The sequence below is a fragment of the Ceratotherium simum genome, chromosome 9, assembly GCF_057802395.1.
Source record: "Ceratotherium simum simum isolate JZ-2026a chromosome 9, ASM5780239v1, whole genome shotgun sequence".
In the NCBI taxonomy this organism is placed as follows: Eukaryota; Metazoa; Chordata; class Mammalia; order Perissodactyla; family Rhinocerotidae; genus Ceratotherium; species Ceratotherium simum.
Genome location: NC_141908.1, coordinates 9,338,891 through 9,363,695, shown reverse-complemented (window position 1 = coordinate 9,363,695; position 24,805 = coordinate 9,338,891). Strand labels below are relative to the sequence as shown.

Genomic DNA, 24,805 nt, shown 5'->3' with positions numbered 1-24,805 from the left:
GGCCTCTGTACTCCCCACCCGACACCCACAGTCTGTGACCCTCTTAAAGGTGGCAAGGCAGCCCTGGGGTGCGGAAGGGTGAGAAAGGGCAATGACACCAGGGCTTGCAGACCCAAATGCACAAAGCTCACTGCCTGCCCTGCCTGAGCTGGCCCGTGCCCCGGGGGTTTCCACATTTGCTAATGAATACTGGACTGACAGGACGGGCAGCCGTGTGGGGGCCACATGCCCCTCCCGTGTACTCCCCACTTCACAGCAGGAGGCAGGGCAGGGGCCGGCTGCTTCACCCACACTGCCTCAGTGATCCTCAGAGCACCTCCACTAGGCAGTTTTCACGCCAATCTGTAAGTGGAGAGAACGAGGCCCGAAGCGTCGTGACTTGCCCAAGAGGGAAAGGGGGGAATCTGGGATTTGAAACCATGTATTTGTGATCCGTAGCGCTCCAAGGTCACATGTCAACGGGTAGGAGGCGGTGGGCCAAAGGGGAAAGGGGGCTCATAGCCATGGGGGTAGTGATACTTGAGATACATCATGGAACACGATGGAAAACTCAAAAAAGAAATTTTTTTTCAATAAAGACTTCAAAGAAATGGATTGGTGCCCTCAGTGTCGTGCACCGTTCCTCCTAAGACCATGCTCCCGTCGGCTGTCAGGCAGCCCCCTCCAAGCCCTTCCCTGAGGTCCAAGCAGAGAAGCGCCTACTCCTAGCAGCTCAGGCTGGTCTCGGAATCCCTGGAAGCCAACACTCTCGCTGCTCAGATGAGGGAACGGGGCCCCTTTTTCAAGCAGCCCGCTGTGCATCTCCATGCCCAACCTCTCCACTCCACACCACCTAGCAGCACTGCCTGGGCACCAGGTCAGCTGCGACATGTCCCCTCGAGTGTGAGCTGTTTACACCACGAGGAGAAAGAGCTCCCTTGATGTAGTCCCTTTGGACTCTTTCTAAATGCGGCCACCACGTTCTGATGTCAGGGAGATGTGATAAGGTATCTAGATGGTATGGTGACGAAAAAGACTGCTCCACTGCAGGAATCTGAATTGTTTCATTTATTCTAGGGCAAACTCAAAAGGGTTTTTTTGTTGTCATTGTTTTCTTTTTTAGCAAATCCTAGCACATTATTAACAAAAAAAAAACTGTACATTTACCATGATACACTTGAAGGTGAAACAAATAAGATATAAATACAGATATGGATGTAACATGAAAAAGCCCAAAAACAAAAAACAAAAACCCAACCTGGGGGTGTGAGGGACCATGCGTGTGAACAGTGCCAACAAAACTATTTTGGTGGCTGATGTTTTTCAGAGCATTTCTTTTTTCATTTCCAAACATCACTGTTAGCAAAGTCCTGGTGGGATTCTACAAAGTTCTTATTTGCTGTTTTTTAATGTGTAATATTATGCTTGATAAATAAAGGGTGGCAGGGAAAGAAAAAGATTCATGAGACAAACTCAGTGGCATTACCTGCTCGGGGTATCGGTAAGCTAGTGACGAGCCCGAGAGAGGCAGCCCCGCGGCCGGCGGCAGCCCTGGGCCAGAGAGGCACACATGGCGCCCTTGAAGAAGGTTGCCCGCCGCCCCCTTGGCCTCAGCCTGTGGGCACACCGGGGCCCAAGAGGGATGGCAGCGGCTTGAAGGAAAGTGAGAGCCAGGCGATCCGGCCCCAGCGGGGATGGGGGGTTTTGGGGCCCTGGAAAGTCAGGTAAACAGGGGAGGCAAACCCAGTTTTGGGGGCTTTGCTCTTCTGTGTTCTGCTGTTTCATCCGAACAGGAGGCCTGGCAGGGAGGCGGCGGCAAGGCAAGGCAGCTGCAGCTGTCAGGACTTGGAGAGGGCGGTGGTGGTGCAGCCCCCTCCCTGTGAGGTGGTGGCGGCATGCGAGTCCCCTCGGCGGTGGGAGCAGTTTTGATTGAGGCCAAGAGACCTGTGAGCGATTGTATCTAAGTCAGGAGATTGAAGGTTGGGCAGGTGACATTCAAGGCTAGCCCTTTGCAAGTACTATGAGGACATTCGGCAATGTTCTTCCCAACTACAGGCGGGGGGCCAGGGGGACTAGGAGTCAGAGCTGGAGGAGAAAGGTCTTTCTAAGTGCAGTAGGCATAAAAGAACTCATAAATAACCTAGCCAGAACGCACGTTTCTAACACAGAAGAGTCGTCAAGACGCTCCAGCTCACTTGTAGAGTGTAAAAAAGAAACCTCCTTAGTGAAATATTAACAAATGGTATTTATCAATGAAAGTAAGGCCTGGTTCTGCTATGTTCTGAGCCAAAAATAAGTCAATAATATTCAACCACTTAAAACACACTCTTAAAGTTCCCTCAACAGCAGCAGTGGGGTACGTCCTACATGTGCAAGATACCCCCTCCACACACACACACACACACACACACACATACACCCTCGCAGTGAAGGCACCCTGGCTTCACTGTTCCTGGACCTTCATTTTCAGTGCCTATTTCCAAATAAGGTATCTATAATAAATTCTGAATGAAAACGAGCTATGTTTGCTACAGTGTCTTTCACAACTTCCACCATCAAAGCTGGAGGGTCAGAGAAGGGGGTCTGTGAAGACGAGCGGTGAGAACCACAGTCCCTGCTCCTCAGTGCTGGCGGCTGTGAGGGACTGCATCGGAACAGCAAACACTTCATTAAAAATGAACATCAGAATACGCATTTTCCTTATGGAAAAATCAGTTCAATGTAGAGGATCTAAAATAGAATAATCAGCGACGATAGAAGTCTTCATGATTGCATTAAAAGTTTCCATTTGGCTTTAAGACTTTTACTCAAAACTTATTTAACCAGATTCCAAATCTAGTTACTTTTATTGGAGCAATCAAACCTCCAAGAAATTTTTTAAAAGGGGTAGTTTCTCTGGTAATTTCTCATTGAAGAAAAGGAAACAGACTAAAATTGTGTTTCAAATCCTGTTTTTCTGCAATTTGCCACTCACCATAATTACTTTTTCCTTAAATAATGACTCCTTCAATAGATGATCAAGGAAGTACTTCAGTCCATAAAATTAAAAAAAAAATGGTTCAGATACGTGGTCTCTCTCGACTTTTCTTTGATCTTAATCCCAAATTAAACAGAGAAGTCAAAACTGAGAGGGCAGAGTTGCCATTTACCAGATTAACTGAGAACATTTCAGAACTGAGCAGCTCAGGCAAAGGTTAGGGGAGAGAAAAAAGATGGTGCTAAGCGGAATCGCCAAGTCCCAGGGTCCCGGGAGAAGCCCCGTGTGTCCCCAAGATCTCAGCAGTAAAACAACTTCACCTCTTACGTCCTCTATGCTTCATGATATGCCATTTTTGGCATCCACTAACCGATGCTATAAATTTACCTTGATTTTTCAGTTTGCATTTAAACTTTAAGAATTCTTTCCAGTGGAAGCTCTGGGGTAGGGACAGCATCAGTGAAGCTGTTCAGAAGGGGCTGAGAGCCTATCCTGGAAGAATATTACGGAGGACGCCCTTCTAAACTAAAAGTGAAGGCAGTCGGCCTCCAGTCTAGACATAAGCAAAATTCCAGGTATTTGTTAAAAGGCCATCTTCAGGCTTTTCTCCATTTCTTGCCAAGACTTGATTCATATTCTTAGTAGGTCTCAAAACACAACTTAAAGACGAACAACCCTTTCACGGTGTCAGTTGTGAAAGGGGTGGGGCTCTGCCCCACACAGGCCACATGGAGAGGAAAGTAAGATGAAAGAGAAACACAGATTAACATACCCTCCTCAAATCTGTTATTAGCTGAAAAGAAAATGCTACTTTCTACCAAGTATTGGCTAGAGAGCTCTGATTTTAAAAACTGCATCCACACACATGGTTTTATGATCTCAGCAGGCTGTACAAGACATGTTTAAGTATGGCTCTTTTCTTTTCTTATTCCTTTTGTTTTGTAAGAAGATGCGATACAGGCCTTGCTTTCTTTACATTCAATACCAGTAAGATTCTACACAAAAGCTGGAAGGGACCAGAATACTGATTGTAATAAATATCTGCGGGCCTCCTTGTACTGACTGGGCAGCCAATGAAGGGGGAGGGTGGGAAAGGTCTCGGAGAGGCACCACCAATTGCTTCTAGGGCTACCAAGAGACTCTGGCGTCACCATTAGCTGTGTGTGGACACATCGGAGGAGGAGCTGCTGTTGCTGTTCGTGGTTTGGGCCCTCTTTATATATAAATTTAGTAGCTTCATCTGCAAAGAGAAGATACAAATAAATTAGCAGGAGGAAAAGCAATCAAAAAGTAGAAAACAGGGAAAAAACCCAGGTGACAATAAGAAAAGAGCTTGTTCCTTAGCTCAGAAATTCATCACACAAACATTTACTGAGTGCCACTACTCATCCAACGCATCTGCCCAGTGCCAGGGCCACGGCAGGAGGGAGGAGGTCAGAGTCCGGAGGGGAGGAAGCACAATGGGTTGTGACAAAAAGGATGAAACCTGTTCTAACCAGGTGGGCCACAAGAGATCCCTGGAAAAAGGTATCTGAGGGGCAGATCCACACCCTTCTGGGACGACTGCAGCCAACGGCGCCGTCCAAGCTTGCGGGAATAGCAGGGTGAGGGCCCACACTCCACTGGGATAAAGCAGCTAAGCCAAGGTTAGAGGTCAAGTTCCCTAACCTCCACTCCTTTGCTAAAGCTGAAGCTGTTCCTTTCACCTAGCACACCTTCTCTCCCCACCCCCATTTCTCCCTACCGAAACCCACCGAAGCACTGTGGCACCTGAGACCCAGCTTAAAGGCCACCTCCAGGAAGCCCTCCCCCATCTGCTCATCTGGATGCCATCATCCCCTCCTTGGAACTCCTGAGGCACTCCCTCCCCCTAGTGCAACTCAGCATATGCTGCCTCAAGCTACAGTTGGCAGTGGACTTGCTCGCTCCTTCCAGCAAGATTAGACCTTCCGGGGGCCAGATACTGCATCACTAAATAACGTCACCCCAGATGGGCATAGTGCTTTACAATGAAAAGGCTTTCATAGCTGAGATCTCATTTGTTTTTAACTTAAGTCCGCTTGGACCCTCAAAATATGTAGAACAGCATGTAACATTGTAGGTTCTTAAATACTTGCTGAATGCCACTACGGTAATATGCTGATAATTTGCCTGATCATATTAAAAAGAAAATAGACATTTGTAGAAGCAAAATGTCCCAAGAAATCTATGTAACATACAACTTGTAAAATTAAGGGAATTATGAAATACTTACTATACACAGCTCTTGACCTGCCTTGCTCTAAACAGACTGTGAGGCTGAGACGATTATAAGCCAGCCCAGGGGAGGAGAGGCTGGTCTCCAGGGGGACCCAGGAGGAGAAGCTCAGGGTGGTGTGTGTGGTGCATGAGAAAGCAGGGCCCTCTGACAACCCGTGGGAGCAGGAAGAGCACCCAGAGAGCTGCGAAGAGAGGTGAAGGCCCCCACCATCCCAGCCCCCACAGGCTCTGTCTCAGACGTGTGGAGCCTGAAGCACGCAGCGTGCAGTGGGTTTACCCACAGTGAGGTCTGCAGTGAGCACTCTGGAGCTTGCTGCTTGTACTCCACAGCCCACCTCTGGGCTCTCCCTACGCCAGCACCTGTGACGCTGTCTTACTCTCCTCAACTGCAGAGGAGTATGTCATGTTAACCTACGACGTGCATCAGTTTGTCATTCCCCACCTTTTAAAATCTCAAACCTTTTACTATAATAATCCGTGCAATGCTGCAAGTGCCATCGTTGTACACGAGGATGTTAACGCTTTGAGGCTCTTGTGATACACCCATCCAGGGCCAACTAGGTTCAAGGGAAACCCTGGCACATTACACAAAGCACTGGCCTGAGGCTCAACAAATCAGGCAGTTCTGGAACCAACTCTACCACTAACTGGTTGTGTGACCTCAGGTAAAACGTTTTCTGAGCCTCAACTTCCCCACCTGCAAAATGAAGAGCAGTGAGAACACTTCCATGTTCCTTCTGTAGATCCTTGTTCAGAAAATGTGTCCTCTGAACACCCCTCTCCTATTTCGACCCAAGTTGTTCACGCTGTTCCTTCCTGCAGTTTGCTCCATCTTCTCTCCCTATGCAGCTCCCCCCATTCTGCCAAGCCCGCCAGCCTAGCTTAGTCCCCCTTCCTCCAAGAAGTCTCTCCCTTTCCTCCTGCTCCAGTGGGCCTAGGGCCCGGCAATCGGCGCCCGTCCCACTGTGTCAGCTGCACGCTGGTCACTCCTGGGCTGCTGGAAAGGTTTCCTCATGTGTCAGTCCTGCCCCCCAGCTGTATTTTATGCTACTCAGGGCAGAACAAGGTTTTGCTTTTCCTACATGTCTTACCATAGTGTAATGAAGACAGCAGCTTCCTAACACATACTTGTTGAATCGAAGAATTTTTAAAGACAAAAGAAAAAAATGATCTAGAAGACAAGATAGTTATATTTCTATGAAAGGTTGGTTAAAAATGAGTTGCTAAACATTGTTATATTTATTTGCAACTCAAAACCACAGAAGTATCCACCTAGTCAAGTCTAGAATATAACTACAAGGAAAAGATAATGACAGTAGAGTTAACGATGTGTGCATGTTCAACAGTTTACAAGGAGCTTTTTATCCTGATTACCATATTTGAGCCTCACAAAAGTCCTCTGAGGTAGGCAGAACAGGTTCTCCTCTTTTACAAATGAAACAGCTGGGATTCAGAAAGCTTGCTCAATAAGCTGGTATAAATTCAAATCAGAGTGTTATATCTGTAGGATGTCAAATGTAATCCTCACAGAAACCACAAAGAAAATAGCTACAGAATATACACAACAGGCTATGAGAAGGCAATGAAAACATTTCAGTACAAAAAGCAAACAAACATAAAAGAAGACAGTAATTCAGAAAACGAAAGAGAAAAAAAGCTTGTAAGGCATACAGAAAACAAATACCAAAACGACAAAGTCTCTCCTTATCAGTCGTTACTGTAAATGTAAATGAGTTAAACTCTCCAATCAAAAGACAGAGATTAGCAGAATGGATTAAAAAAAAAAACACGATTCAACTATAGTAGCCCCCTCTTATCTGTGGGGGATATATTCCAAGACCCCCAGTACATGCCTGAAACTGTGGATAGTACCAAACCCCATATATACTATGTTTTTTCCTATACATACATACCTTTGATAAAGTTTAATTTATAAATTAGGCACAGTTAAGAGATTAACAACAGTAACTAATAATACAATAGAACAATTATGACAATATACTGTAATAAAAGTTATGTGAATGTTGTCTCTCTCTCAAAATACCTTATTATCCTCACCCTTCTTCTTGTGAAGACGTGAGATGATAAAATGCCTATGTGATGAGATGAATGACATAGGCATTGTGATGCAGCATAAGGCTACTATCGACCTTCTGACAACACGTCAGAAAGAGGATCATCTGCTTCCAGACCACAGTTGGCCGTGGGTAACTGAAACCGTAGAAAACGAAACTGCAGATAAGGGAAGACTATTGTATATGCTGTCTACAAGAGACTCACTTTAGATCCAAGGCACAAATAGGTTGAAAGTGAAAGGATGGAAAAAGACATTCCATGCAAATAGTAACCAAGAGTACTGGGGTAGCAATACTAATATCAGACAAAATAGACTTTAAATCGACAAAGATTACAAGAGACAAAGAAGGACATCACATATCAATAAAAAGTCAATACAGCAAGAAGATATAACAATTATAAACATTTACATATCTAATAACATGCCATCAAAATATAAGAAGCAAAAATTGACAGACTGAAGGGAGAAACAGTTTTACTATAATAGCTGGAGACTTCACTACCCCACTCTAAATAAAATGGATAGAAGAACCAAAAAAATAAGTAAGGAAATAGAGGACATGAACAACATTATAAACCAACTAGATCTAACAGACACATACAGAATACTCTACCCAAGTGCACATGGAACATTCTCTAGGATAGATTATATGTTAGGCCACAAATTAAGTCTCAACAGATTTAAAAAGATAGATATCATACAGTTATCTTCTCTGACCACAACTGGATGAAATTAGCAATCAGTAACAGAAAGAAAACTGAAAAATTTAGATTTGTGGAAATTGAACAACACATTCTTAACCAATGTATCAAAGAAGAAATCATAAGGGAAATCAGAAAATCTTGAGACAAGTGAAAACGAAAACACAACATACCAAAACTTATGAAATGCAGCAAAAGCAGGCACTGCATAAAGGAAAACTTATAGCTGTAAATGCTTATAATAAAAAAGAAGAAAGATCCCATGTCAATAACCTAACTTTACATCTTAAGGAAATAGAAAAATAAGAATAAACTAAACCCAAAGCTAGTATAAGGAAGGAATAATAAAGATTAGAGCAAAGATAAATGAAACAGAAAAACAAGAGAGAAAAATCAATGAAGCCAAAAGTTGGTTCTTTGAAAAGATCAACAAAATTGACAAACCTTTAGCTAAACTGACTAAGAAAAAGAAAACAAAATCAATTTACTAAAATCAGAAACAAATGTGGGAACATTACTACCAATTTTACAGAAATCAAAAAGATTATAAAAGAATACTATGAATAATTGTACACCAACATATTAGATAACCTAGATTAAACAGACAAATTCCTAGAAAAACAAAACCTACCAAGACTGAATCATGAAGAAAAAGAAAATCTAAACAGATCCATAACTGGTAAAGAGACTGACTCAGTAATCAAAAATCTCCTGACAAACAAAAGCCCTGGACTAGACAGCTTCACTGGTGAATTCTACCAAATGTTTAGAGAACTAACACCAATTCTGCTCAAACTTTTCCAGAAAACTGAAGAAAAAGGAACACTTCCAAACTCATGCTACAAGGTCAGCATTGTCCTGATGCCAAAGCCAAATACATTACAAGAAAAGAGAACTACAGATAAATATCCCTTATGAACACCGATGAAAACATCCTCAAGAAAAGACTAGCAAACCACATTCAACAGCATATTAAAAGGATTACACACCATGACCTAGTGGAATTTATTCCTGAAATGCAAGGATGGTTCAACATATGAAAAATCAATACAATACACCACATTAACAGAATGAAGGGAAAAAAACACACAATCATCTCAATTGATGCAGAAAAAGTATCTGACAAAATTCAATACCCTTTCATAATAAAAATACTCAATAAACTAGGAATAGAAGGAAACTACCTTAACATATCAAAAGCTATATATGAAAAGCCAATAGCAAACATTAAGCTCAATGGTGAAAGACTGAAAGCTTTTCTTCTAAGATTAGGAACAAGGCAAGAATGTCTGCTTTCACCATTTCTATTAAATATACTACTAGAAGTTCCAGCCAGAGCAATTAGGCAAGAAAAAGAAATAAAAGGCATCCACACTGGAAAGAAGTAAAATTATCTTTGTCTGTAGATAATACGATCTTATATATAGAAAATCCTAAAGATGCCACAAAACACTGTTAAAACTAATAAATGAATTCAGCAAAGTAGCACAATACAAAAATCAATGAGCAAAAATCACTTGCATTTCTATACACTAACAATAAACAATCTGAAAAGGTAAGAAAACAATTCCATTTATAATAGCATCAAAAAGAATAAAATACTTAGAAATTAACTTAACCAAGGAAGTGAAAGACTTGTACAGTGATAACTACAAAATGTTGCTGAAAGAAATTAAAGACACAGATCAATGAAAAGACATCTCATGTTCATGGATTGGAAGACTCGATATTGTTAAGATGTCAATAAAGGCATACCGCAGAGATATTGCAGATTTGGTTCTAGACCACTGCAATAACGCAAATACTACAATAAAGCAAGTCACACAAATTTTTTGGTTTCCCAGTGCATATAAAAGTTCTTTTTAGGGGCTGGCCCAGTGGCTTAGTGGTTAAGTCTGGCGTGTTCTGCTTAGGTGGCCCGGGTTCACCAGGTTGGATCCCAGATGCAGATCTACACTGCTCGTCAAGCCATGCTGTGGTGGCGACCCACGTACAAAATAGAGGAAGACTGGCACAAATGTTAGCTCAGGGCTAATCTTCTTCAAACAAAAAAAAAAAAGAGGAAAATGGGTAACAGATGTTAGCTCAGAGCAAATCTTCCTCACCAAAAAACAAAAAAATTTATGTTTATACTATATGGTAGTCTATTAGTGTGCAATAGCATTATGTCTAATAAAACAATATACGTACCTTGATTAAAAAATACTTCATTGCCAAAAAATGCTAACCTTAATCTGAACTTTCAGTGAGTCACAATCTTTTTGCTGGTGAAGGGTCTTGTAAAAAAACACAATATCTGCAAAGCCCAATAAAGTGAAGTTGAATAAAATGAAGTATGCCTGTACCATTCAAAGCAATCTATAGATTCAACGAAATCCCTATCAATCCCAGTGAGGTTCTTTGCAGAAAAAGAAAAATCAATCCTAAATTCATATGGCATCTCAACAGATCCCAAATAGCCAAATGATCTTGAAAAAGTAGAAAGCTGGAGGACTCATGCTTCTGACTTCAAAATTTACTACAAAGCTATAGTAATCAAAACAGTGTGATACTAGCATAAAGACAGACATACACCCCAATGGAATAGAACAGGGAGCCCAGAAACACACCCTCATATACGTGGTCAAATGATTTCTGACAATGGTGCCAAGACCATTCAATGAAGAAAGGAGTCTTTTCAACAAATGGTGCTGGGAAAACTGAATATTCACATGCAAAATAATGAGGTTGGACCCTTACCTAACACCATACACAAAAATTAACTCAAAATAGATCAGAGACTGGCACATAAGAGCTAAAATTATAAAACTTTTAGATGAAAACATAGGACAAAAACTTCACAACACTGGATTTGGCAATGATTTCTTGCATATGACACGAAAAGCACAGGCAACAGCAACAATAACAGACAAACTGACTTCATGAAAAGTTTTAAAATCTGTACATCAAAAGACAAGGGATCGGGACGAGCCCAGTGACGTAGCAGTTAAATTTGCACACTCCACTTTGGTGCCCTGGGGTTCGCAGGTTTGGATCCCAGGCATGGACCGATGCACCGTTTATCAAGCCATGCTGTGGCGGCGTCCCACGTAAAGTAGAGGAAGATGGGCACCTATGTTAGCCTAGGGCCAATCTTCCTCAGTAAAAAAGAGGAGGATTGGCAACAGATGTTAACTCAGGGCTAATCTTCCTCAAAAAAAAAAGATAAGGGATTAATATCCAGAATATATAGAGAACTTCTAAAACTCCATTACAATAAAAAAACAAACAACCCAATTCAAAAGTGGACAAAAGACTTGAATAGACATTTCTCCAAAAAAGATATACAATTGGCCAACAAGCATATGAAAAGATGCTCAACATCACCAATCATTATGGAAATGTAAATCAAAACTACCATGAGATACCACCTCACACCAACTGTTAGGATGGCTACTATCAAGAGAAGATAACAAGTGTTGGTGAGGATGTGGAGAAAGTGGAACCCTTGTGCACTGTTGGTGGGAATGTAAAACGGCACAGCTGCTTTAGGAAACAGTTCGGCAGTTATCAAGTGATCCAGCAATTCCACTCCTGGATATACCCAAAAGAATTCAAAGTAGAGGCTCAAAGAGATATTTGTACATGCGTGTTCATAGCAGCGTTATTCACAATACCAAAAGGTGAAAACAACTCAAGTGTCCATTACCAAGAAATGGATAAGCAAAATGTTGTATGTGTATATAATGGAATAATATTCAGCCTTAAAAAGAAAGGAAATTCTGACACATGCTACAACATGGATAAACCTCAGGGACATTATGCTAAATGAAATAAGCCAGTCACAAAATGACAAATATTCTATGATTCCACTTTTATGAAGCACCTGAGTAGTCAAATTCATACAGGAAAAAAGGAGAATGGTGGTTTCCAGGGGCTAGAGGCACGAGGTGGAAGGGAAGTTATTATTTACTGAGTACAGAATTTCAGTTTTCCAAGATGAAAAGAGTTCTGGAGATGGGTGGTGGTGATGGTTGCATGACAATATGAATGCACTTAATGCTAGTGAATTGTACACTTAAAAATGGTTAAGATGGTAAACTCTGTGTTGTGTGTCTTTTGCCACAAAAAAATATTTTTGAAGAAAAGAAAAGAAAGCTTGCTCAAGGTCATACAGCTATAAGTGGGGCACAGAGATTAGAAGGCAGGTTGTCTGACCCCAAAGCTAGTGCTGAAGCCACAGCAGTGGGACACTTGTCAAAAGCACCACACATGTTCCTTCTCTAACCTTGCATCAGGCCTTTCTCTATAGAACCTGATATCATTTATCAACCTCCTTTAAGCAGTGGAAGAGTGTTCTGATAGGCCTGGTTACACAGAGTAACAGAAGCCACAGCTTCATTCTCTGTTTCTAGTCTAAGAAATTGAGACAGACAGCACCATGTTCTGTCAGCTACCCATCTTTTTTGGGGGTGGTGGTGGTGTTTGTTTTAGGAGGTGTATACACGGGTCCGCAAAGTTCATATTAACACACCAGTTATCACATCTAAAAATTGTAATGGCTGGATGAATTGGGCTACCAAAACCCTAAGCCTAGCCTAAGCCCTCTGAGCTGACTAAGTCGTAACCGGGGGAGGGGGAAGTCCTGGCTCCTGATCAGGACGTGGGTTCTAGGTGCGAGGCCACCACTGAGAGGGGCAGCAGCAGGTGGGCTGCAGAACAGAGATGAAAACACACCTGTATTTCCTCAGTCCCTTATTAGAGGGGTCAAATGAGATGACGGGACAGCTCCTTACTCAGGAAAGTAAAAAGTGCCAGACAAAACCGAGGTCTGACTAATATTATTTTTGGATGAATTTTCCTTTTATAAATCTAATTCCCTTTGTGAATACTGTCTTCTAGGTCCTCACTGCTGCCAGGAACCACCTACAAGTCCCTGATGAGAGACGGAGGAGGGTTCCCGGCCTAGCACACTGCTTGTGGCTCGAGGCTCAGCACTTTTCAGTTTGTGGGTAGGGAAGGGATCAAAAAGAAGCCTTTGTAGGAGCAGGGAAGGAAAGGAGGAACTGGAAACTGGAGTCAGGTGAAGTAGCCCCAAATCATCCATCCATATCCGCCTCACTCACAACGTCCAACCTCGCTGCTTACGTCTGTCCACAAGAAGAGCACAGTGTTGCTCTCCTTCCGGACCAGCAGTTCTCAATTGCTTGTCATCTGGCCACATGTGGAGACTTTTGTGACTGTCACACTGAGGGGCGGGGTGTGCTATGGGAACCTACAGGTGGCAGTCAGGGATGCTGCGAAATTTCCTACAATGCACAGGACAGCCCCCACAACAAAGTGGCCCAAAGTGTCACTAGTGCTGAGGGTATGAGCCCAGAACTCTGGCGGAGCAAGGCGCACGCTGTGATGCTCACCAGCTGTGTCAAAGGAACAGCCCTATTTGAAAAGAACTGGGACCTCACTTGCTTCTTTCACAAGGAGTGAGGTCAGGTGCTTCTAGCTTCGTGCTTTTTTATCCACACCACTGCCAGGGTGTTTTTTAACTCCACGTTGACGCACTTGCCCCACACGCAGTCCCTGGAGTAGCTCTTGGACAAATGGCTGGAGGTCTCCAAGGCCCAGCCAGCCTCCCAACCTTGCCTCTCACGGCTTGGGGGTTTCTCCCTGCTCTGATCTGGCAGATTAATCAGATTTGAGTTTATTTGTAAACCAATAAGCACTCTAGCCACTCTCATCTTCAATAAGCCAATAGCCCTTTTGCTCTGTTTTCTCCCTCTGATTCTAGAATACTCTTAGAGGAACATGAGAGGCAGCACGGTGAGTAAAAGCCTGGCTTCTGGAGTAAGAGTACTGTGCCCTTGGGCAGGTTAAATGGAGAGTAACCGTCCTTACCCCACAGGCCTGTTGTCTTCAATAAACGCGTCACCACATGCCAAGTGCAGAGAACGGTGTCTGGGACACAGGTGAGAGCCAGCTATCACTACTGTCGATGGCCATGAGGGACCTGGTCCTGACTTGGCAATTTGTTAAGCTAGGAGGTAAATTTCCTTAGTGTTTCTGTGAGAGAAAACAAGCTGGTTTCTAAGTCAAGTCATCTTTCTTTGGGGAATAAACTAGAAGCTCAAAGCTCTATCATTTCAAAAACAGGGGTTACAAGAGAGTATGTTGTATCATCTTAGCATCACCTTAAAATGACTTCACTATGTAGTTGGTCATTTTTCTCTTTAGAAAATGCTTTTGGAGAAATAAGGCCCAGCTAACACACATATGATGAGAAAAACCTGTCTGGAGTTGAGACTGCAGACAAGCACATTCATGACAAGCTGGTCGAGCCCATGTAACACTATACATACCTTGCTCCCCGTGAGCTGTGCGAGGTGAGGTTTCAGCTCTTCTCCGATTACGGAATAAATTGCCACTAAGCAAAACACGCTGGCCTTACGCACACTACTTTCGGTGTTGTCGTAACCCTAGAGCCAGAAGGGGAACACAAAAAGGAAACGAGATCAAAGATTTGCTTCATAGTACTTCATCAACGTTTCTACAAATGCCCTCCCAGTTCAACCTTGGATTTGTCAATAACAACCAGGATACACCTTAGCTCTGCAACTGAACCGAGAGGTTTCACCCCAGAGAGGTCAAAACTTAGTGGCGTCAAGAGAGAGCCGGTCCCCGGGGTGGGGAAGCAGGACGCTGGTGAGTTCCAGAGGGCGCTGCTGTGTAATGAGCTGCCACAGCAGTGTCATCCAAAAATGCTGTCAGAGAGACAGATGAGAAAACAAAATGAAGGGGGGAAAACAACTTGCTTCTTTTATATTTCTCCCAATGGTAAGACAAATTTCACATGTGAAAATGCCTTTAAGGAAACGAGAACTACCTCACTCACTCTTGGGGGCAAACCTCTCTACTGTCCCAAGACTCCTGGGGACTGCCCAGTCCTATAGCCTGACATTCACACCCCTCTACAACTGGACCTCAATCTACCTGCCAGCGTCACCCTCGCCTCACACCCTATGGGACTACCTGCTGTTCTACAAACAACCCTCAGGATGTTTCAGCCTTGGTGTAATCCAGGCCTCAGCAGTATGTATTTACATTCCCAAGCCAAGTGCTCAGCAAGCAGCAGCACTTCTTAAAGGTGAAGCTGACTTCTCTCTACCCTTCCCCATTGAAACTGCTCTCTCTCTCCAGGGCCCAACTCTAAATCACCTCTTCTATGATCCCTTTCTCTCTGCCACCCAAACCCGGAAATCACTCTCCACCTCCAACGTCAGAAATCTTTACCCGCATCTCTCCACAGTAACTCAGCACATGACACCACCATCTATACTGGTCTGCATGGCTATCCTGTGTCCAACAGCAGGTTGAAAAATCCCTGAGGTAGTGCAACAACAGTGGGAAACATCCTGTATGTTCCAAAGTCTATCTAACTCAATGCCTGATGCTTAGAAGGGTTTCAATAAATATTTGCTGGCTATGTAAAAACAAGGACCATTATTTGATTTTGTACTCCATGGCCCACCTTGCCCAGGGCTGGGGCCCAGACATTTCCAAGAAGGCTTTGTTGAAGGAATGAACAACAACAAAAATGATCAAAATATGTTTATAGTAAACAGAAAGCTCATTCTGGGATCTGCAGTTCTAGGCTGCCAGGAACTCTTCCTGCTACATTCAGGGGAGGGTGGATGAGAGACAAGAGAGAAGCTGCGAGGCGTCCAAGCCACAGAACTTCACAGGTTCTAAAACACAAGTCACCATCTGGCTTTGCCCACCTGCCCCCTCAAAAGTCCGCACATCACTCTGAGTTGAGTAGCCACTGTTCCCGGCCTCACAGCCACATGCAGACAGGCGCTGGGCCACACCGCCACAAAGGGCCTACCTGCAGCAAGCCTGGGATGATGTCGGCGAGGAGCTGCAGCAAGGACTCCTTAGCAATCCTCTCAACGACTTTGGTCTGCATCTTGATGGCGGCAAGGTTGATGGGGTAGTCAGCGGTTTGGATGATGGGGCAGAGCACTTTGATGCACTGCTCTGGGTGGATGGAACTGGCCAGCGTGGATGCAGCCTCCTCGGCAGCTCTCACCACCTGAAAACACGGGTTCCCCCAAATGAGTGAGCTCCACATGCCACAAGGGGAGACAGACCAAATAATATTTCAGAGCCCAAATGACAGAGACTTCACTTACTGCCAGATGGCAGCCATCACTTCCTCCCACTAATTTTGATAAGGAAAGTAAAAGCAGAGTGCTTTGGTTAAAGGGGGATGGGGACACGGGAAGGCAGGTATAGGGGACTCTGGCAAAAACCTTAGACAAGTAGCTCTCTACGTGTGGTCTCCCACTGCAGCAGCAGCAGCACTGGGAACTTGTTAGAAATGCAACTTCTCGGATCCCACTTCTGAGATCTGCTGAATCAGAGACTGTGGGGGTGGAACCCAGCAAGCTGTTTTAATAAGCACTTGGGAGATTCTCATATACACGAAAATTTGAGAGTCTCTGCCCTAGAAGACAGGACCTGGAAATATAAATGCTTTCCAATGGCCTATGGGACACACACAACTGGAATAACCAGAGAGAAGCCTGGAAGGAAAATCAGAATCACTTCAATATTTATGTTTCCATAGATATTATGTGCAATATCTAATTGCACAGCAGTTGGGAAGGCTCAGAAAGAACTCTCTGAAGTGTTTTCTTGAGAGGACTCTCATGGAAAGTTGCTTTTCCAGGAATCTGTACTCATGCTATCACCTCACCTTGCACTTTTAAGGAAGTGTGTGAAATGGCCACCTTATGACCAAAGGAGTGGCCTCTGATCTTTGAAGAGACCTCGACGCTCCAGGGTACACTAAGGACATGTTCTACAAGTCACTAGAAGGGCCGCAAAAACCCTCCGTAATAAAGGTAGAAGCTAAATGCAAAACCCAGCAAGGAAGAAAGAACACGGGTCTGGGGCTTAAAGAGCTAGAAGCAATCCCAGTCACGCCACTCACAAATGCTAACCCCCCATTTCCCCATCTGTAAAATGGGGGTATCCCAGGGAGATCATCTGATGAGTGGTATCAAGTTATAACTGATATTCAGTAAATGACAGTTACTACTCTTTATGGCACAGGAGCACATATACTATATAAATGACACACGAAGACACCAGGTATAAACAGGTATGCATTTTCTTACAAAATACAATGAAAATCTAATACTTTTCTCCTCCTGCCAGCCCTGGATGGGTCATTCCACCCAGATTCTTCTCTGCTTTGTGTAATGCTATTTAAAACAACTCAGCTCTGTCTTTAACTCAGCAATGAGACAAGGCTACCACATCAAGCCTCAATCATCCCAGTGCTCTTGTGACTTAAGCAAAAACTGACCAATGAAAACAGCATAAGGACCATCTGGAAAGCACCTTCTAGTCCTGGGCACTAGTGTGCTAAGAAGTCATTCCATACAAGCCAAAGAGGGTACGAGACACAGAAAGGCAACTTGAGCCATCGGTGGACACATGGGCTGCTTTAGGTCACCTTAGGGCCCTGACTGAGGCAGTCTCCCAGAGCCCCAGGTCCTCTCTTTAGGAGGGGCAAGGTCAGATCTCAGGGCTCTCCAGTCACGGCTTCGGGACAAGATGCCACGCAGCTCAGCCTTGTGTTCAGTCCAGGCTACACTACCCTGTGAACAGGGCTCACTTCCGGAGTGTGCCTCACTGGCCCACGTGTCTGCTCCTTCTAACACTAGAGAGCTGAATTCATCTCATTTGAAAACTGACACATTTAAGACTGGCCCTGATGCTAATAGTGGGGTTTTCACTAAGAAGTTCCACTTTGGCTATTCATGCGCCAATAGCTGGCATTTAACACTATAAAAAACCTGGAAGGAAATGCACAATATGTTAACATTCATTATCTCAGGGTGGTAAGATTATGGGTAATTTTGTTTTCTTCATATTTGTTAGATTGGAAGACTGCAAAGAACATTATATTAACATGTACAGCAAGGAAAATGTATTCATAAAAATCTACTTAAAATGCCTTTTTCAGGTCAGGGAGAGTTAGCAGTCCAGCCCTTGGTTCAAGGTGGGAGGTGCTAGCATGCGGCACTCCACGATCAGGCAGCCTCTCTTAGGTCTTCCTGAACTGGATCTAACCCCTGGGAGGGAGCTCCAAGGTACTCCTTGGGTGTTAGCTAATATTATTATATTGTTATAAAAATCATTACTATCTCTGCTTATCTCCCACTGTTTCCATAAACTCTCCTCTGCTAAACCTGTAAACTCACTTCCCTCAAACGTGGCTGACACACGTGCTTTGCCCTTCCCCAGGCCTCCTTGACCATCGGAATGATCTCTTTTCCCCCAACTTCTAGAGTTTTTCTCTATTTCTGGCACCAATGTAGACTGCTTTGTATCCTTGCTGACATGCCCATGTGTATTTCTTCTTACTAAATAGGATGCAAAGGGCAGGAGCATTTCTTTTGTACTCTGAAGTACTCAGCAGAGCTGGGCATTTACCAGGTGTTGAACTCTTACTGATAGACTCAACTTCATTCTCCTATCTGTCCAAAGATAAGTTCCTGCTTAAAGAAGCCCTACCTTCTTGAATTCTGAAAGTCACATTTCTTTCTTGTTGGGGGCCTTTTAAACCTTCCCTAGGGGGACCTGCTGTCTCCTTAAGGCATTGCCCAAAGGCTAGGTGTCTTATGAAACAAGATCACTCCCCCTATCATCACCCTCATGGTGCCAGGCCAGGTGGGGGTGGTCCATGCAGGGGGGCAGCATAAGGATGCAAAGACGCAGAAGTGGCGGGATGAGGCCACGGAAGCAGGCGGGGGCCAGATGGTGGGAATCTGCTACCTGAGGAGCTTCCTGTAGTTGGCCAGGATTAGATGGAAGGAGGTTGGTGAGGGGTAAAAGGAGAATGAATGTCTGCAGAAGGCTTCTCTGATGTTCTGTGGGGATTCCTCCAGCTCAAGGGCCCTCGGCCATGCAGAGCCAGCCCACCTTGCCTCTGCCTCCTCCACAGTAAGCAAGTGATTTGGGTTAGCCAGGCACCTCAAAATAAGTGAGCAGACTGCCCTGTCAGCAAGCATGAACTTGGTCATATTTATGGTATCTCACTCCACATCACATAGACATGGGAATGAGACTATTACAAGAAGCCCACTGTGACTTTTTCTTGCCAATTCAGTCTCCTGCAGAGTGCAGCTTTTTCCATACAGGTCCCCCGAAAGAAGAGTGCTGTTTGGCCCTGATGTGCGTGCATGACCTTTAACCTTTTACCCCAAGAAAAGCAGCCTCCAGAAATGGATGGGCACGTGTTCAGTCTCTCAAGAGCAGCACAGAAGACAAACCTCAGTTCAATCCTCTGGTAAGATACTTGTTATGAGCCTCAATTTTTTTTAATTCTAAAATGAGAATTTAAAAACATCTACTTGTACAGTTATTTGGATTCAGAGAGAGAACATACAAACAATTGTGGCTAGGGCCGGCCCCGTGGCTTAGCGGTTAAGTGTGCGTGCTCCGCTGCTGGCGGCCTGGGTTTGGATCCCGGGCGCGCACCGACGCACCGCTTCTCCGGCCATGCTGAGGCCGTGTCCCACATACAGCAACTAGAAGGATGTGCAACTATGACATACAACTATCTGCTGGGGCTTTGGGAGAAAAATAAATAAATAAAATTATACAAAAAAAACCAAACAAACAATTGTGGCTACAAAACACATGAAGGCTATAAACTAGGCCTTGGTGGAGGAACAATACCAGAGGTGAGGTTTGGCAGGAAAGGTGCTACCAAGAGGCATGGCATTGAACTTGGGAGCTCCAGGGCTGCCAGAGAGCAGAGGACTGTGCAGAGGACCGCTCTTACCAGTGTAGTGCCAACATCAAGTGGGTCTGCCCTCTCCAATAATCTCTTTAGAATGCTAACCTGATGACCAAGCCCAGGTTTTTCAATACGGCAAGAAAGAGCAACAAGGTCTGGCTCCTGCCAGCCTGTCTAGTCACATTTTTTGCCCTCCCTCTTCCCATCGTGCCCTGCTAAGACAGCTGAGGGCACGCCCTGCACATACCCTGCCAGCCAAATCTCAGAGCCCTTGTCTCCCTTCACTCTTCCAGAACGTAGTTCACTCGTGTTCTTCACTGGCTGGGCCAAGTCATCCTTCAGCACCCACTCACCTCAAGAGAACCTCCAGGAAGCCTCACGTGCACACCTTGACACTGCACTTAAACATTTTGCTGGAATTGTCTCTCCCACTAGACTAAAAGTTCCTTGAAGGCAAGCTCCCATCTCAGCCATCTTTCTATCCCCTATGCCAAGCACAATGTCCAACGTATATAAATTAGGTGCTGGATAAATGTTTGTCAAACTAATTTTCCTACAGTGTATACATTTTTAAATGTTCACGACTGGGAAAGCCACCCCTGGGGCATGCCTCACTGATGTGCGTTTACATGTTCCAACAAAGGTGCTACCCCAGGAAATGAGGAAGAGGCAAGATATCTACAAGCGACCAACTTGGGTCTTGGGAAAAATCAACTGTACGAGGCCCAGAGTGTCCCAGTCTAGGTGAGACACTGGAAAGGCAAGAGATCTATTCTATTCTTTGGAAAAGAGACTTTAGTTCAGGTTAGTTTTTTCCAGTAGTGAGTTGTTTAAAGAGGAGTAGCATATTTCTGAGAAGAACTGCATCATGCAAACAACTACCCAAGACGAAGTGCTCTTCTTCATCCTCAGTTCCTGCACACCCCTAAGGCTGCTGTAAGTCCACAGTGTCCTTGGGAAGGCCAATCATCTGGCATGTGGCTGAGTTACATACAGCTAAGCATATGGTGGCAAGTGGAAGAGGGGGTCCATCTCTTTTCTAATCTGGTCCTGCCATGAGACCGTGCTCAGAAACCAATGCCTTTCTACTGTAAGAAACCACTATTCATTAGTATCATAACATACTGGCCAGAAAGTTGAGTAATACCAACCAACTGAGGAACCTCTGGGTCTTCACTTTTAAACATGGAAAAAAAATGACAGGGTCAGAAAAAACTAGATGATTTCATAGATACATTTCATAGATACAAGTTAGAAAACACTGATATACAGGAATCGATGTTTAAGATCGCACTACGAGCTGCCAGGCTGGTGGCATAGCAGTTAAGTTCGTGTGCTCCACTTCAGCAGCCCAGGGTTCGCAGGTTCGGATCCTGGGCACGGACCTGTGCACCACTTATCAAGCCATGCTATGGCAGGCGTCCCACATTTAAAATAGAGGTTGATGGGCACAGATGGTAGCTCAGGGCCAATCTTCCTCAGCACAAAAGAGGAGGATTGGCAACAGATGTTAGCTCAGGGCTAATCTTCCTCACCAAAAGAAAAAAAAAAAAAAAAGATCCCACCAGGAGGCGGGAGGCAGCTCAGTAGGTGGAAAGACCCAGGCTTTGGAGACAGCCTGGGATTCAAGTCCCAGCTGTGCCACTTAACAGTGTTGACAGGAGCAAACTAAAAACCCCCCAGTGCCCCGCAGGGATGCAATGAGCACTAACGAGACAAGGAAATTAATTGCCAGGTTCACAGTGAGAACTCTACCACCAGGTTTCCTTCCTCTCCTCCAATCTCTCCATGCTCTACTGTCATCCAGGTTAAGGTGAGCTACCCTACAGAGAGCTGCTGGGGAAACAGACTGTCTCAGACCTACTGAGCTGAAACCCAAACCCGAAGACAACTTCCTCTTACAAAACTCCAGGGACTCTGGATATCACCTGCAGGAAGCATTTAATCAAATGTGTCTAACATGAGGAGGTTTTCTGAAAATGTCTGAAAATAAAATGCCAGAAGCTGCACTTTAAGATGGTAAGTTTGAGGGCCTCTCCTTTCTCAGGTTAGAGAAAGTTCCCCAAGACAGACACCATTTTTGGCGAGGCAGGTAGGCATCCTTAATTTCTCTCTCTATGCCAAGTGCCCAGCTTCTGGCGAGCTGCCTGAATCAAGGTGAACTTTAGGTTTTGCCCCTGTGTTCTATGTAACCTAAGAAGCAAAGATTATAAACGAAAGCAAACAGAGAGCACAAGTAAACACGGGCAACAGAGAGGAAGGAGGACAATAATGTTTAGCAGACAAGGCGGCCAGAAGGGGCAAGGATTTAAGAGGGGCAGCATGTTCACGAGCAAGAGCAGGACCAGGTAGACTTCTAGGCTATCATCCAGAAGTGATCAAAATTGTTCCAATTCTGCTGATTTTACTACAGTCTGGTTAGAAACATAGCAATTCTTCCTTTTCAAAGTTAGTGAAATCATAGTGTCTGGCTAGGAAAAGCATAATTTCCTTATGTAACTTTTTTAAAAAGTGAGATCATTACTCAGAATACTGATGAATGTTTGCTTAAAGATAAGGTTTCTTTTAGAGCACAGAACTTGTCAAAATTTGGACTGCATGTTTTAACTTCATAAAGTTTGATTTGGCTCTGCCGCAGACACATCAGAATAACTGGTTAAATTAAGAAACAAAATAAGCAAGCAAGCAAGCAAGCAAGCAAATATTCAGAAACGACCAGAATCAAAGAACTCTTCCCAGTAGGGTATAGCGAGTTTAGCTCCTCAATCATGTGCGGAAGCTAAGGAAAAGGTTGGTGCCACCTTCTGGGAAAAGCTGGAAAGACCTTATACAGTTAGGACGGACCCTGAGTTTTAGTACCACCAGCACACTGGGGAAACGACGTCTTTGGTTAAAGACTGGCACTGCTGTGGTTAAGTGCGCGCGCGCTCCACTACTGGTGGCCCGGGTTCAGATCCCGGGCGCGTACCGACGCACCGCTTGTCTGGCCATGCTGAGGCGGCGTTCCACATACAGCAACTAGAAGGATGTGCAACTATGACATGTAACTATCTATTGGGGCTTTGGGGAGAAAAAGGGAAAAAAAAGGAGGAGGATTGGCAATGGATGTTAGCTCAGGGCCGGTCTTCCTCAGCAAAAAGAAGAGGATTGGCATGGATGTTAGCTCAGGGCTGATCTTCCTCACACACACAAAAAGATAAATAAAAATAAATAAATAAATAAATAAAACAATAAAAATAAAATGATTCTTTAAAGACTGGCACCGCTGTGAATTCAGGGATTTAAGGTGGAGTGCCAACATGGACCTGAACCTGGCATGCGAGTCCTCAATTAGCGAGGCTTGATCTCACAGGGAGGAAAGAAGAAAAGCTCCAGGTTCAAAGTCTGGCGACCTGAGTTTTGGACCTAGTTCTGTCATCAACTAGTGAGCTGGTCTCAGGGAAAATTTCTTCTACTTTCTAGGCCTCAGTTTCCCTCATCAGTAAAATGAAGGGGAGAATCTGAATCAATAATTTTTACATTATTTCAGATTACAAAACCTTACCTTCCAACCCTACTTGACAAGTGTTTTCCCCTGAAAAATGCACACACAAAAAATTTCAGGTGGCAGAGTCTCAGCGAAATGATCTCTAACAACACAGCCATCATATCCCTGCCTAGGAAAGCAGATTCAGGGCAACACCATCTATCTCAAATGGGGTATGGCTCTTAGGCGGGAGACTTATTCTGTCCCAAGGGGTAGAATTAGGGCCAACAAAGAAAAATGCTGAGGAGTCAGAGGGGCTGGGAGCCCAGGAGGGGGCTGTGTCCCCTGTCCTGGAGGACACTGCAGATACTAGGCTGGCTGGCCTCTCAGGAGGGGCTTAGGAGGCTACTGAAACCTCAGATGGAAGTTGGGCAGTACACAGAAGGCTCCTCTTCTGCATCTCCAACATCCAACTCTAAAAACTCAGGGTGTTTTCCAGCCTAAAGATAACAATGTGTCAGCCACTCCACTGTAGGTATCGACAGATTCAGCCATCGCAGTAGCCCAAAGACACAAGTTCTGTTTTTCATTGGAGTTTTAAAGTTAATTCAACTGAATCTAAATAGCCTTCTTAGATGTATTTAGAGAAATGCAGTTATATCTGCTTTGTGTAATATTAAAAAGACTTGACAACAATTCTATTCAGAATTGGTCTACTTTCTTCAATGGAAGAGGACAAAAAAGACAGTTATCTTCAGTTTTCAACAGTCAGCCACCTTACTCTCTTGACTTTGATGTCAGCCCTGCAAGGCAGCCCTTGCAGGCACAATGCAGCCCTGCTCCCCAATTCACCTAGTTACTAGCATCTTAGAGATCCAGAGAGCTTCTGCGGCTTGTCCATCATCACAACCAGCAAACTGGCAAAAGCAAGAGGAGAACCCAGGTCTTCCAACTCCAAACTCAAAGGTTCTGACATTAAGCAATGGCCCTCTCAACTGCTTGCTGCATATCAGTTGTTTCTTAATAAGATGCCTTTTCTGAAGCTACAAGAGCTAACGGGCAGGAGTCACATCTGGTTCCTAAGATGGTCCGTTCACTAGAGAGGAGGAACCATTTCCCCTTGCCCTGAATAACAGTGGGAGCAGGCAGCGCCGCTGCCATTCAGAACTGGACACAGTGCCTGGCACTTTACAGCCGCCCTGTGAGGTGGGAAACGTACCTCCACTCGACAAGTAGAACACGATGGCAGTCTCGGGTCAGCGGACTGAACCCAGCATGTCTTCCACGTCCAGGCTCCCTCCCCTTGGCCATGCGGGCTTGGCTCACTGTTAGAATTCTCTCCCTAACTGCTTCTCAGCCTGTCCCAGGTTCTCCCTACCTCAGGGACTCCTCCTTGACTCTTCTAACCTGCTCCAAACTCCTAGTGCACTTCACTCTGAACCACACGTTGCTTGCTTTGCTTTAACCACAACGGAAAGCTCCTTGAAGACTGGAGCACTTCCCCCTGTCCCCTGCCTATAAATAATAAAACATTTACCAGAGTTTGTGCTACTAG

At 44.5% G+C, this 24,805-nt stretch overlaps 1 protein-coding gene across 1 annotated transcript in view; it reads right to left on the bottom strand.

The window, feature by feature from the left end:
• Positions 1-1,032: 1,032 nt before the first annotated feature.
• CLASP1 (cytoplasmic linker associated protein 1) overlaps positions 1,033-24,805 on the bottom strand; it is a 263,343-nt gene continuing 239,570 nt past the window's right edge. Inside the window, exons 40-42 of the mRNA XM_087435033.1 lie at positions 15,855-16,061; positions 14,329-14,445; positions 1,033-4,196 (exon numbers count right to left, since the gene is read on the bottom strand). Of these exons, the coding sequence (XP_087291159.1) occupies positions 4,110-4,196; positions 14,329-14,445; positions 15,855-16,061 (411 nt within the window). The 3' untranslated portion in view covers positions 1,033-4,109. The remainder of the gene's footprint in view (positions 4,197-14,328; positions 14,446-15,854; positions 16,062-24,805) is intronic.